This window comes from Trichomycterus rosablanca, chromosome 8, assembly GCF_030014385.1.
Source record: "Trichomycterus rosablanca isolate fTriRos1 chromosome 8, fTriRos1.hap1, whole genome shotgun sequence".
NCBI classification, from domain to species: Eukaryota; Metazoa; Chordata; class Actinopteri; order Siluriformes; family Trichomycteridae; genus Trichomycterus; species Trichomycterus rosablanca.
In genome coordinates, this window is record NC_085995.1 from 16,680,256 (window position 1) to 16,693,479 (window position 13,224).

General features: G+C 34.9%; 2 protein-coding genes across 4 annotated transcripts in view; one reads left to right on the forward strand and one right to left on the reverse strand.

Annotated features, from left to right (window-relative positions):
* st3gal5 (ST3 beta-galactoside alpha-2,3-sialyltransferase 5) overlaps nt 1-1,179 on the forward strand; it is a 33,050-nt gene extending 31,871 nt beyond the window's left edge. Inside the window, exon 7 of the mRNA XM_062999887.1 lies at nt 228-1,179. Within this exon, the coding sequence (XP_062855957.1) occupies nt 228-479 (252 nt within the window). The 3' untranslated portion in view covers nt 480-1,179. The remainder of the gene's footprint in view (nt 1-227) is intronic.
* Nucleotides 1,180-9,897: 8,718 nt separating this feature from the next.
* Nucleotides 9,898-13,224, reverse strand: part of hdac3 (histone deacetylase 3) — a 63,916-nt gene continuing 60,589 nt past the window's right edge. For all 3 annotated transcript variants that reach the window (XM_063000531.1, XM_063000530.1, XM_063000533.1), the window contains one exon: nt 9,898-11,350. In XM_063000531.1, the coding sequence (XP_062856601.1) occupies nt 11,281-11,350 (70 nt within the window). In that variant the 3' untranslated portion in view covers nt 9,898-11,280. The remainder of the gene's footprint in view (nt 11,351-13,224) is intronic.

A 13,224-nucleotide genomic window follows, 5' to 3' on the forward strand; every position in this document is an offset into this window, starting at 1 on the left:
CCTTTATTAAGATCACCTGACAAACCAATTAAGAAACTTGTCTGGGATTGATCAGTTATCTAAAAAAGATATGAGAAATAAAACAAACACTTTATTTGACAAATTAAAACTTAAATGCTTATTTTACTGAAATTCTACTGATATATCACCTGAAAAATTTATTTTAATTTGTGGAGTTTTATTTAATAATATTTCGTGTTTTTTTTCTGGTCTGTTTTTTTGTCTAGAATATCCCTACCTTAGGGGTCTCTGCTATCAACTTGGCAACATACTTGTGTGATGAAGTCAGCTTAGCAGGCTTTGGCTACAATCTCAGCCAGAAGGTGACACCACTACATTACTATGATAACCTACCTATGACTGCTATGTTAAAGCAAACCATGCATAATGTGGATATTGAGACAGTTTTTCTTCAGAGACTGGTAGCAGCAGGTAGCATTTCAGATCTTACAGGGGGTGTACACTGTAGTTTTTGTTAAAGCTAAAGCCAGGTGTTGCAGGAAAACAATGTTAGAAATACTGATAAAATGAGCTGTGTACAATAGCTGATGTGCATAAATAGATACAGTACTATTTATTGTAATGATTAATGTTATAAACTGTTTTTTTTTCCAAAAGATTTTCTTTGTTCTTTGCTGCTAATTGGCTAATTGTTGTTTTAAGTTATATTAAGGCTTAGTTTGAAATGATGAAGAAAAACTTTAATCTGTGATGGTTAATTTTCCACCTTTTTACATTTTTTTTTATTTTATCTAATAATATTAGCAACTTGTTTATACAAAAGAATAAAATGGTTTCAATTGCAGTAAAATCTGATATTAACTTGTATTGCTTATATAGGATGATGAATTACAAACCCCAGAGATGTTTTGACATTTTGTAAAATGCAGTACAAATATATGATTTATTTACTCCCTTGATCCCTTTTTTAGCTGAGAAAGTTAAAAAGATTTCAGATGTTTTACTAATCAACATTTTGCAAAAATAAGCATGCTGCCATGTGACACATGCTGCACACTTAAAAAACTTAGGCCAGATGCATGTTTACCACTGTTGTTCCAGACCTTTCATATTAATAACAGTTTTTAATTGTTAATTGTTTAACTATGGGTATTAGTAGTTTCAGTTTTCCAAGTGAATTAGTCCATTTTTGCTAAATAAAAGACTTTTTCTGCTCAACTTTTCATGGTTTCTGTCTGATTCCAAGCCCACATGCTTGTCCACTTTGTTGTATCTTACCAGAGATGTTCAAAAAGTACAAGTCTTTTAGGCTATAGTCCAAGTCAAGTCTTAAGTCAATTTAAACATACACAAACCATAAGTGATAAATGTAGTGTAAAAACAAACAACTAATAAGAAACACAACAGATTAACTTTGTTGGTTTGATTCAGTTGCCAGTCCATCACTGGGCAAACATACACACACACCTAGAGAAATTTTGTATCTCCAATTAACCTGGCTGCATGTCTTTGGACTGTGGGAGAAAACCAGAGCTCCCGGAGGAAACCATTGCAGACATAGGGTGAACATGCAACCTCCACACAGAAAGAACCAGGACTGCTTCACCTGGGAATCCAGAACCTTTTTGCTGTGAGGCAACAGTGCTACCCACTGAGCCACCGTGCCACCCTACAAATGAATTTTTTTTTCTTTTTTCTTTTCTTTAACTCACACATTTCGAAAACGAGCAATTGTTGGTTACATTTGTAAATATCTTACTTGAGAACTAAAACATCAATCAAGTCAAGTCAATTTATTTATACAATGGACATTGTCTCAAAGCAACAGAATCCAGGACCAACAGACCAAAAACCCCTATTGAGCAAGCCGAGGTCGACAGTGGCAAGGACAAACTCCCTTAAAAATACAGGAAGAAACCTTGAGAGGAACCAGACTCGGCAGGTACCCATCGTTCTTGGGTGGCCTGGAGGACACTTTAAATAGGATTTACACAAATCATAAAAAAACAAAATTACATTGAAATGAAAGTTATAACTAGCAAAAAAATAATTGTTCTTCATTGTTCAGTCCAGTCTGTGAGTGCAGCATTGTTGGCACTGCAGTCTTGACTTGCAGTCTTTAACCTTGAGAGGGTGAACGCGTTTCTGTCAGAACCACCTCGGGGTAAAACAACAGAAGATGTAGTTAAAATGTCAGTTTTACAGAGAGTAGCTTTAGACCCCTATTTATTACAGCATAACTAAGTTTGCTTCTTTAGTTTGACAAGATTAATCAAAAGCCTGCCCTAGTAAAAAAAAAAAAGTGTACTTAAAGGTACTTAAAATATACTAATATTCATTTAAGTATACTATAAATAAACTAGCAAATGTCTGTACTTATTTCAAACATGTTAAAAATATATTAGTCATACTTTGATCAAGTAAACTTTTATCATACTTTTCAAAAATGTATACTTTTAATAAATACATTAACAAGAAGTATACTTTTAGTTCAATTTAAGTTTCATTTAATTTAATATACTGTACTTCTCAAATACTTGTTTTAAAATACATGTTTAGAATATTTTTGCAAAGTATGTTAACTGCTGTAGTAATTCACTTAAAGCACACTTTTAATACATTATACAAAAATTTACTTAAGTGTATTTACATAGTTACTTCCATTGTGAAAAAAAATATATAAGTATACTAATCTTCAGTAGGCTACAGTTCACTAAATTGTATTATTGTCACACTAATGATCAGTACACTTAAAGAGTGCTAATTATACTGTTATTGTACAAAAATAATAAAGATCAACTTTAATTGTATTAAGTGTAGTAAACTGTACTAAATTGAGACTATTTTAAATATATTTAAGTATACTACTACATGTGTATTTAACACCATGTTTCACATACACTTAAAGTAAATATATAAAGCACTCTTAATCAGTATTCCAAGTGCACTTGACATACATTAGAATTTTTTTTTAATTAGACTTCAAATATATTTACTTTAGAGTAAAAATACACTTCCACTTCCTGTCTTTCTAGACCCGATTATTTGTAGTGCATAGCAATATACACTGCCTGGCCAAAGAAAAAGATCACCACCTGGATTTAACTAAGCAATTAGGTAAGAGCCTCCCATTGGATAATTACTGCATGGATGATTATGTTTCAGCTGGCAACAAGTTATTTAACCCTAACTGATGCAGTGAGAAGCTTCTCATTTGTTAAACAACCATGTCGAAAGACATCCTGTGGTCGTGGAAAAGATGTTAATCTGTTTCAGAAGGGTTAAATTATTGGCTTGCATCAAGCAGAGAAAACATCTAAGGAGATTGCTGAAACTACTAAAATCGGGTTAAGAACTGTCCAACACATTGTTAAAAAGTGGAAGGACAGTGGGGATACATCATCTTCGAGGAAGGAATGTGGTCAGAAAAAAATCTTGAATGATGGTGATTGGCGATCACTTAAATGTTTGGTGAAATCAATTCATAGAAAAACTACAGTAGAACTCAGGGATATGTTTAATAGTGAAAGTAAGAGCATTTCCACACGCACAATGCGAAGGGACCTCAAGAGATTGGGACTAAACAGCTGTGTAGCCTTAAGAAAACCGCTTGTCTGTGAGGCTAACTGGCAAAAACAGCTTCAATTTGCTAGGGAGCATAAAGATTGGACTCTGGAGCAATGGAAGAAGGTCATGTGGTCTGATGAGTCCAGATTTACCCTGTTCCAGAGTGATGGGCTCAGGGTAAGAAGAGAGGCGGCTGAAGTGATGCACCCATCATGCCTAGTGCCTACCATACAAGCCTGTGGGAGCAGTGCTATGATCTGGGGTTGCTGCAGTTGGTCAGGTCTAGGTTCAGCAACGTTATGTGCCCAAAGAATGAGGTCAGCTGACTACCTGAATATACTGAACGACCAGGTTATTCCTTAAATGTATTTTTTTCTACCCTGATGGCACGGGCATATTCCAAGATGACAATGCCAGGATTCATCACGCTCAAATTGTGAAAGAGTGGTTCAGGGAGCATGAGACATCATTTTCACACATGGATTGGCCACAGAGTCCAGATCTGAACCCCATTGAGAATCTTTGGGAGGTGCTGGAGAAGACTTTGCGCAGTGGTCCAAATATCCCATCATCAATACAAGATCTTGGGGAAAAATTAATGCAATTCTGGACAGAAATAAATGTTGTGACATTTCAGAAGCTTGTGGAAACGATGCCACAGCGAATGCGTGCCGTAAACAAAGCTAAAGACGGTCCAACGAAATATTAGAGTGTGTGACCTCTTTTTTCGCCAGGCAGTGTATTTATTTATGAGCATTGTAAACACATATGTAGTAATACCAATCTTATAAAGGTATACTTATAATAATACTTTTAATAAATACATTACCATGAAGTATACTTTTAGTTAAAATTAAGTTTTATTAAATTTAATATACTTCTCAAAAAGTTGTTTTTATAATAGATGTTTGGTATATTTTTGCAAAGTGTTAAATAATTGGAATTTTTCTAACATAAAGTTACTTCAATAAGAAATACCAATTGTCCAATAGTAAAACGTTTTTACTATTTTTATTACATTAAAATTTAATAATTTTAAATATATTTCAGTTTTCTTTAATTCTAATATGGAAAATAAATGAATCATATTAAAGAATATATTTAGGGACTTTTTAATACAATGAACACATTTAAATGGAAATAAATATTGATTGAGTGTACTTGAATGAACAAGTAAAAAATTAAATTTCAAGTGTATTTTAAAGTGACTAGAACTCACAATAAAGCTAAACAGTTTATTTAACAAACCTTAGTATTACAGATCAAACTAACTCAAATTGAGCAAATTTTAAATACAGGAGATTTAAATACAAAAGTCGCAAGACAGAAACGAAAGGGAAAATGACATCTGAATACCCCAGCAAGTAATGGGTGAGGGTCATGGCCGTCATCTTGAAAGCCGCCATATTGGATGAAGGGCAAGTTTTTCCAATGGGAAGGTGGTCATGTAGCATATCAAAGAAGAGCAGAATTTTCTCAGAAATTTTCTCGATTTCTGAGAAAATTCTGCAATATCTCTTGAAATTTGCAATATCTCTTGTGGTTCAAAAGTTATCAACACAGAAAATTGCAACAACAACCGCGAACGTTCCCTGTGATGCACAGCTATTTGACGTGTTCAATGTGTTGTCCCTGGTGCTGAACACAGAGCTGAAGGCACTGGATCCAATCGTTATGAACCTGCATGAGAATCTCTGGAGAAATGCTGTCACAATTTTTTTATTTATTTGCATTTTTCATGCTGTCCAAACTTTTTCTGATTTGGGGTTGTATTACTTGTTCATTCTGTTTACATACACCTTAGCAACATCGCCAGTGGCTAATTTACATACATATTAATTTTGTAGCATTGCCTTGAAATAGTATAACCTGGGTCAAATGTTTTAGGTAGCCTCCACAAGCTTCTCACAATAAGGTGCTGGAACTTTGGCCCATTTCTCCAGACAGAGAAATGTGATGGCCACTCCATTATCTTAATTTTGTTGTCCTTAAGCCATTTCGCCACAATTTTCGAAGTATGCTTGGGGTCACTGTCCATTTGGTGGACATATCTGAGCCCAAGCTTTAACTTCAATTTCTCCCATAATTTTCTTTCCTCATAATGCCATCAGTTTTGTGCACCAGTCAATTCTGCAGCAAAGCGTTTGTACAACATGATGCTGACACCTCTGTGCTTCATGGTTAGGATGTTATTTGGCTTGCAAGCCTCCCTTTTTTCTTTCATGTAATAATGGTTATTATGGCCCAACAGTTTCATTTCTCTGAAAAAAAAAAAGATTACTATTGCTTTTTATGGCGGCTTTTCCAGCACATACTGTATGTGTTCACGGAAAAGCGCAAGCAAAATGTGTTATGCATTGTGAAGGGTGCTCCGATTATTATCCAGCAGTCATCTTTAATTTTGTGAGCCATCCGTGTCTAGATATTAGTTAAGAGTTGTTTTAAGTTGGGTTGTAATTACTTAGCAGTAAATTATTATATGTGATAAATGTGTTATTTTTATGCTGTTTGATCAAACGTTTGTCATTATGGTTTTACATTAAGCGGCATGGTCACGTTTTACAAATGTTATTTGTAAACAAGCAAATAATTGCTTGGGTCAAATATTAAGTCACGATATCCTAAACAACCTATTCTATGGTATGGCGGTGTATGAAAAATCCATACCGAACAAGGAATAAAAGCCGGTATACCAAACGTACCGTCATACCACCCAGCTCTAACACACACAATCACATATTTGAGCAAAAGTATTCAAACCCCCACCAAATACATTCAAAAATATTTAACCCACAACATAAGCTATTCCATCACCGATGAGCTGCAACCACACTTGCATTTTCACTGGTTTTGTTCTGTAGGATTTTCCAAAGATAAAAGTCCAAACAAGTTTTAAAATTGCAATAAAAACAAGAATCTGTGATTTGGTCATTCTGATAGGCTGCTATTTAATTGACAAAAGCACAAATAAATGTATTTCATTGTTTTGGCTGACCAACGTCAGTTTTTTACAACTGTTTTTTTACAAATAGAAATGTATTTTGAACTTTATGGAAAAAGTCTTAAAACATTCCACAAAAACTAGTAATTAAATTGGTAATGTGAGGGTATTATGGTTGGATATAAAAATAAGGTTAAGGCTTACTGTTTGCATGCATAGACAGGTAGTCACTCACCGCATGTGCCACACTTTGTAAGCACATTGTCAATGAGTTCAAAAAGAACATTAAATCAATGCAACATTGCAAGAAGAATGTATTTGGTCATCTTCTGTACTGAACATTGTGAAAAGATCCAGGGAATGCAAAAAAAAATAAACCTTTGTAAAGGACCTTATATGCTAAGCTGTTGAATCTACAGTCAAGCCGGAAAGTCACGTTTTATCACGTTACAGACTCATTCTATAATAGACAGTTCTTTTTTTGCCTTAAAAAAAGGTCACACAATCACCAAAATTACGAAGTGAAAACAGAGTTTAGAAAATATGCAAGTTTATTTTACTGACAAAAATCGTTTCTTTAGGGTTGGGTTGTTGTCATGTTAGAAGGTAAACCTTCACCCCAGTCTGAGGTCCAGAGCACTCTGGAGCAGGTTTTCTTCAAGGATCTTGGTGTACTTAGCTGCATTTATCTTTCCCTCTATCAGAACTAGTCTCCCCGGTCCCGCTGCTGAAATACATCCCCATATCATGATGCTGCCACGCTTCACTGTACATTTACATTTTCTGCATTTAGCAGACACTCTTATCCAGAGTGACTTACAGAAGTGCTTCCATAGTAAACATTACTGTAGGGATGGCATTACCCAGGTGATGAGCGGTGCCTGGTTTCCTCCAGACGTGACGCTTGGTATTCAGGCCAAAAAGTTAAATTTTGGTTTCACCAGACCAGAGAATCTTGTTCTTATGGTTTGAGAGTCCTCTCAACCTTTTGGCAAACTCCAAGCGTCTTAGCCTTTTACTAAGGAGTGGCTTCCGCCTGGCCACTTTACCATAAAGGCATGATTTGTGGAGTGCTGCCGGGATGGTTGCTCTTCTGATAGATTCTCCCAAGGATACGCTGGAGCTCAGAGTGACCCTCGGATTTCTGCTCACCACCCTGGCTAAGGCCCGTCTTTTCCGATCGCTCAGTTTGGCCGGGCGGCCAGGTCTAGGAAGATTTTTGGTGGTTTCAAACTTCTTCCATTTACGAATGATGGTGGCCACTGTGTTCTTTGGGACCTGTAAAGCTGCAGCAATTTTTCTGTACCCTTCTCCAGATCTATGCCTTGACACAATCCTGTTTCTGAGGTCTGCAGATAATTCCTTTGACCCCATGGCTTGGAGTTTGCTCTGATATGAACTCGGGGACCTTATATAGGCAGGTGTTGGCAATCCCTAATCATGTCCAATCAATTGAATTTACCACAGGTGGACTCCAATTAAATTGTAGAAACATCTCAAGCAGTATCAGTGAAAAATGCACGTCAGCTCACTTATGGGTGTCATATCAAAGGGTATTCACACTTGTGTACATGATATTTTATGACCTATGTCAAACTTAGCTTATAGCACCATCTACCATACACAAATGATTAATCTACATGGTGGCGAGCAGGAAAGGTATCCAATTTCGTCACGCGATGGTCAAGGTAAAGTTTCTATACTCTTTATATACAGTCCTGCTCACCATTATTGGCACCCCTTCATTTTTTGCATAACCTGTACAATATCTTCAGAAATAAATGGAAATGTACCAAATTTATATTATCAGGATTTTTTAATTGGAGGTCCAAAGTAATATAACGAAGAACATTGTTTTTCAGCTTACATGTTGTCATTTTAAAGAAGAAACAGAAAAAAACAGCATGTGCAGTAATAAAGGCACCCCTCCTTAATATTTGGTTGCACACCCTTTGGCAGTGATGACAGCCTCCAAACGTTTCTTGTAGCCATCTATAAGCTTCTTGCACTTCTCAGCTGGTATTTTCTCCCACTCTTCCTTTGCAGTTTGTTCGAGCTCTTGAATGTTTGCAGGGTTCTTTTTCCCAATGGCAGATTTCAGCTCACCCCACAGATTTTCAATGGGATTGAGATCAGGACTCATTGCTGGCCATTTTAAAACAGTCCATTTCTTCCTTTTCAACCATTCCTGCGTGCTTTTGGATGTGTGCTTTGGGTCTTTGTCTTGCTGGAGGACCCATGATCTTCGACTCAAACCAAGTTTTCTTACACTGGGTAGGACATTTTGCTCTAAAATCTCTTGGTAATTCTCCGATTTCATGATTCCTGTGATACGGTCGAGGCCCCCAGTACCAGACGCAGCAAAACAGCCCCACAGCATTATGGATCCTACACCATGCTTAACTGTAGGTAGGGTGTTCTTTTCCTTATACGCTTCATTGCGCCGTCTGTAAACAAACTGTTGGTGTGCATTGCCAAAAAGCTCTATTTTTGTTTCATCGGTCCACAGAACATTTTCCCAGAAGGATTGTGGTTTGTCCAGGTACTCTTTGGCAAAGTTGAGTCGTTCCTTTTTATGTCTTTTCTTCAGCAATGGTTTCTTTCTTGGCCTTCGCCCATAAAGCTCTGCTTGGTTTAGTGTGCGCCGTATGGTACTTATTGAAACCAAGACCCCAGACTGTTCCAGGTTGGCCTTCAGGTCTTTGGATGTTTGACATGGTGTTTTTTCCACCATTCGCACCAAACTTCGAAGACATCTCTCATCAATTTTCCTCTTCCCTCCACATCCAGGGAGGTTCTTGACTGTTCCATGCTTGGCAAACTTCTTAATAACATTGCGCACTGTTGAAACAGGGATACCAAGGTCTTTGGAGATGGCCTTATACCCTTTGGAGGTCTTGTGTTTGCTAATAATAGCACTTCTGATGTCCTCAGACAGCTCCTTTGTCTTCACCATTGTGACAAAGGAACAGGGAATAACTTGTGGCTTTTTAAAACACTGAAGTCATCATTCATTGGGTAATTAATGTCACATGGGCACTGACAATTTATCACAGGTGATTCTCATTTGTGATTTAGCACAGGTGAGTCAAAATGTGTTTCCATACTGATTTACTGTAAAGGGTGCCAATACCAGTGCCACAGCAAGCTTTAGGTTTTTCTATTTTTTCTCTCCCATTGTTTTTAGTTTTAAATGTTGTTTATCATTTGCTCTTTTGTATCAAACACAAGTTCTCTATAGAAAAAAGCTGTTACACTTGATTCATTTTTTTCCAGGAGATATTCCACATTATGTACTTAAACTTCATGGGTGCCAATAATGGTGAGCAGGACTGTATAAAAAAAAAAAAAAAAAAAACACGAATGTCATGGAGTTCTTTGAACCTGTACATATTCAGAGATGAAGGAATAAAGAGTGCTTTAGTCCATAATAGTGTTGTGTTTAAATGTTTATACTTTTCTCATTACTGTTTTGTTAGTCCATTTACTTATTAGTTACTACTGTATATGTTAGCTATTAATGTTCAATTAACACTTCATCTATTCAGAACTTAGTGCTAAGAGTTTGATTCTCAGGGGAGATAATTGACTTAAAGAATTTGGGTCCCCCCACCCCCCCAATATTAAACAAATATGCATTTTTTTGTAGGACACAGTATTTAAAGTTCTGGGTCTTTATGTTTTAATTTGTGGAATGTTTTTATTTAAATATCGATAGGACACTGCATTGTGATAAATGGTTGTTTAAAATTTCACCACAGCTTTACAGTGTTATATATAAGTCTGCAAATGTCAAATTAGGAAAAAAAACACACTAAAACATTTAATAAAAGCAACTCAGGCAAGTGCTTCCTGTTTGAAAGCATGCATTCATATAACACCAAAAAAAATTGGTACAGTAAGTAAATTCTAACTAAAAAGCAGTGACTTGTCAAATTGCCTATTTGTCTATATTTAAATCAGTGCAAAAAAATATATGTATTGTTTTACCTATTCTAAAAAAAAGTTTACCTGTTTAACTGTTGAAAGTAACAGATTGCCAGGCCAACAATGAAAGGGACAATCCTCATTGGTACTAACGCAAAGTTGAGAAGCCAGTGTCATGGTATGAGGGGTGTGTTATTGTCAGTGGCATGGGAAACTTGCATATGTGAGGGCACCTTTAATGCTAAGGGGTACATACTTATTTTGGAGCAACATGTACTTTGATCTACTTTTAGGGCAGTGGTTGCTCAGCGGTTATGGCACTGGACTAATAATCAAAAAGTAATAAAAAAAGTTGCCACTGTTGAGCCCCTAAACAAGGCCATTAACCCTTAATTGCTGAATTTCTATTCCTTACACAGTTGTAAATTGCTCTGAATAAAGGTATCTTAAAAATGCTGTAAATGTAAATCTAGATTTTGATTTTTTTTAGAGCCTACTGCATGTTTCAGCAAGACTGAGTAAATTTGTATGGCTTCAGAATAAGAGAGTGCAGTGCATCCTTGCTATCCAGACTTGTACAGAATTGGAAAAAATGTGGTGGATTATGAAGTGCAAAAAATGACCAGGACTGTTGAGCAGCTAAAGGTTTTTTTTTTGTTATATAACTAAGGACACTCATTGTTGTTGTGTTAAAAATTAAGATAAACTTTTCTTTGTACTGTTTCAATCAAATAGTGGTCAAATGGATTTGCAAATTACTGCTGTCTATTATTACTGACTTTACAATTGTACAGTTATACAAATGCATTTAGAGCTGGCTGCCATAATAAGCAAAATACTGCTAAACTTTTAAAAATGAACAGAACATTTCCACAGGATGGAGATCAGATTTCCACATCACTCTCCTTGTCATTGTCATGGTCGCCATCATAAAATTCATTTGATGCCTCAGGCCTGTTGATTAAAGCAAAATAGAAGCCATCCATTAAAATGATAATTCATTTGATATCCCCAGTGAAAAAAAAAGTGTACTTAAATGTACTTAAAATATACTTATATTTGGCTAAGTATACTAGCAATAAACTAGCAAATGTATGACATCTTATTTCAAACATGTTAAAAATATATTAATGTCATACTTTGATCAAGTACACTTATACTTTTCAAAAAATATCAAAAAGTATACTTTTAATAAATACATTAAAATAAAGTATACTTTCAGTTAAATTTAAGTTTCATTTAATTTATATACTTCTCATATACTTGTTTTCAAATAGATGTTTAATATATTGCAAATTTGCAAAGTACGTTAAACAACTGCTGTAGTAATTCACTTAAAGCACACTTTTAATACATTATACAAAGGTTTACTTAAGTGTATTTTTCATAAAGTTACTTCCATGGTGAATATAAGTATGCTTAAGTATACTAATCTTCGGTAGGCTACAGTGCACTAAAGTGTATTATTGTCACACTAATGATCAATACACTGTAATTGTACAAAAAAATTATACAAAAGATCAACTTTAATTGTATAAAGTGTACTAAAATGTACTAAATTGAAACTATTTTAAGTAGTTAATTTACCTTAAGTATACTACTGCATGTGTATTTAACTCCATGTTTCACATACACTTAAAGTGAAATTAAAGCACACTTCACAACTGCACAATCATTATTCCAAGTGCACTTCGAGTACATTAAAATAAAAAGACTTTAAATATATTTATTTTAGAGTAAAAATATACTTCCACTTTCTGTCTTTCTAGACCTGATTCTAGCAATATATTTATCAATATATTTATTTATGAGCACTGTAATGACATGATGTAATACCAACCTTATATAGGTATATTTATAATTATATGTTTAATAAATACATTACCATGAAGTATACTTTTAGTTAAAATTAAGTTTAATTAAATTTAATATACTTCTCAAATACTTGTTTTTATAATAGATGTTTGGTATATTTTTGCAAAGAATGTTAAACAATTTGTATTTTTTAACATGAAGTTACTTATTGGTACAATAGTAAAACGTTTTTACTATTTTTGTTATTTTAAAATATAATAATTAAAAAAATATTCTTTAATTCTAATATGGAAAATAAATTAATTATATTAAAGAACATATTCAGGTACTTTTTAATACTATGTTATGTATTTTTACTTTGCATGTAATTAATGGATTTCACATGATGCTGTAATTATACTTGCAAAGAATTCACTACATAAATATTTATTCCATGTACTTTAAATGTAAGTTAAAATTTACATTTCAAGTGTATTTCAAAGTGACTAGAACTCACAATACAGCTAAACAGTTTATTTAACATACCTTCAGTATTACAGATCAAACAGACTCAAACTGGGCAGATTTTAAAACGTAACAACATTCACTTCAACAATGAACATCTTTACATGTCTAGTCATAAGGAATCCATAAGGTAGGTATTACTACACCTGTGTTTATAGCGCTCCAGTGGCGCAGCGGTAAAACACACTAACACATAAAAACTGACATGTCAAAGTCAAGCGTTCGAACCTTGCGTCTGCTTAAAGTCTCAAAACTACGGAGCCCCTTAGGGGTCACTAAGGAAAAAAAAATATGTGAAGACAAAATCCGTACCCTCAGTTTAGTAAACCGTACCCTCGGTTTAGTAATCCGTACCCTCGGTTTAGTAAACCGTACGCACGGATTGTCTGCGCTACAAGTTTTATTGTGCGCCCACACCCCGTTTTACGGTAATACAGTTGCGAAGCATTGAAGAGAATAAAGCATCTTTTTACAGCTGGGGTGATGGGATAGCAAACTTATTAAAAAGT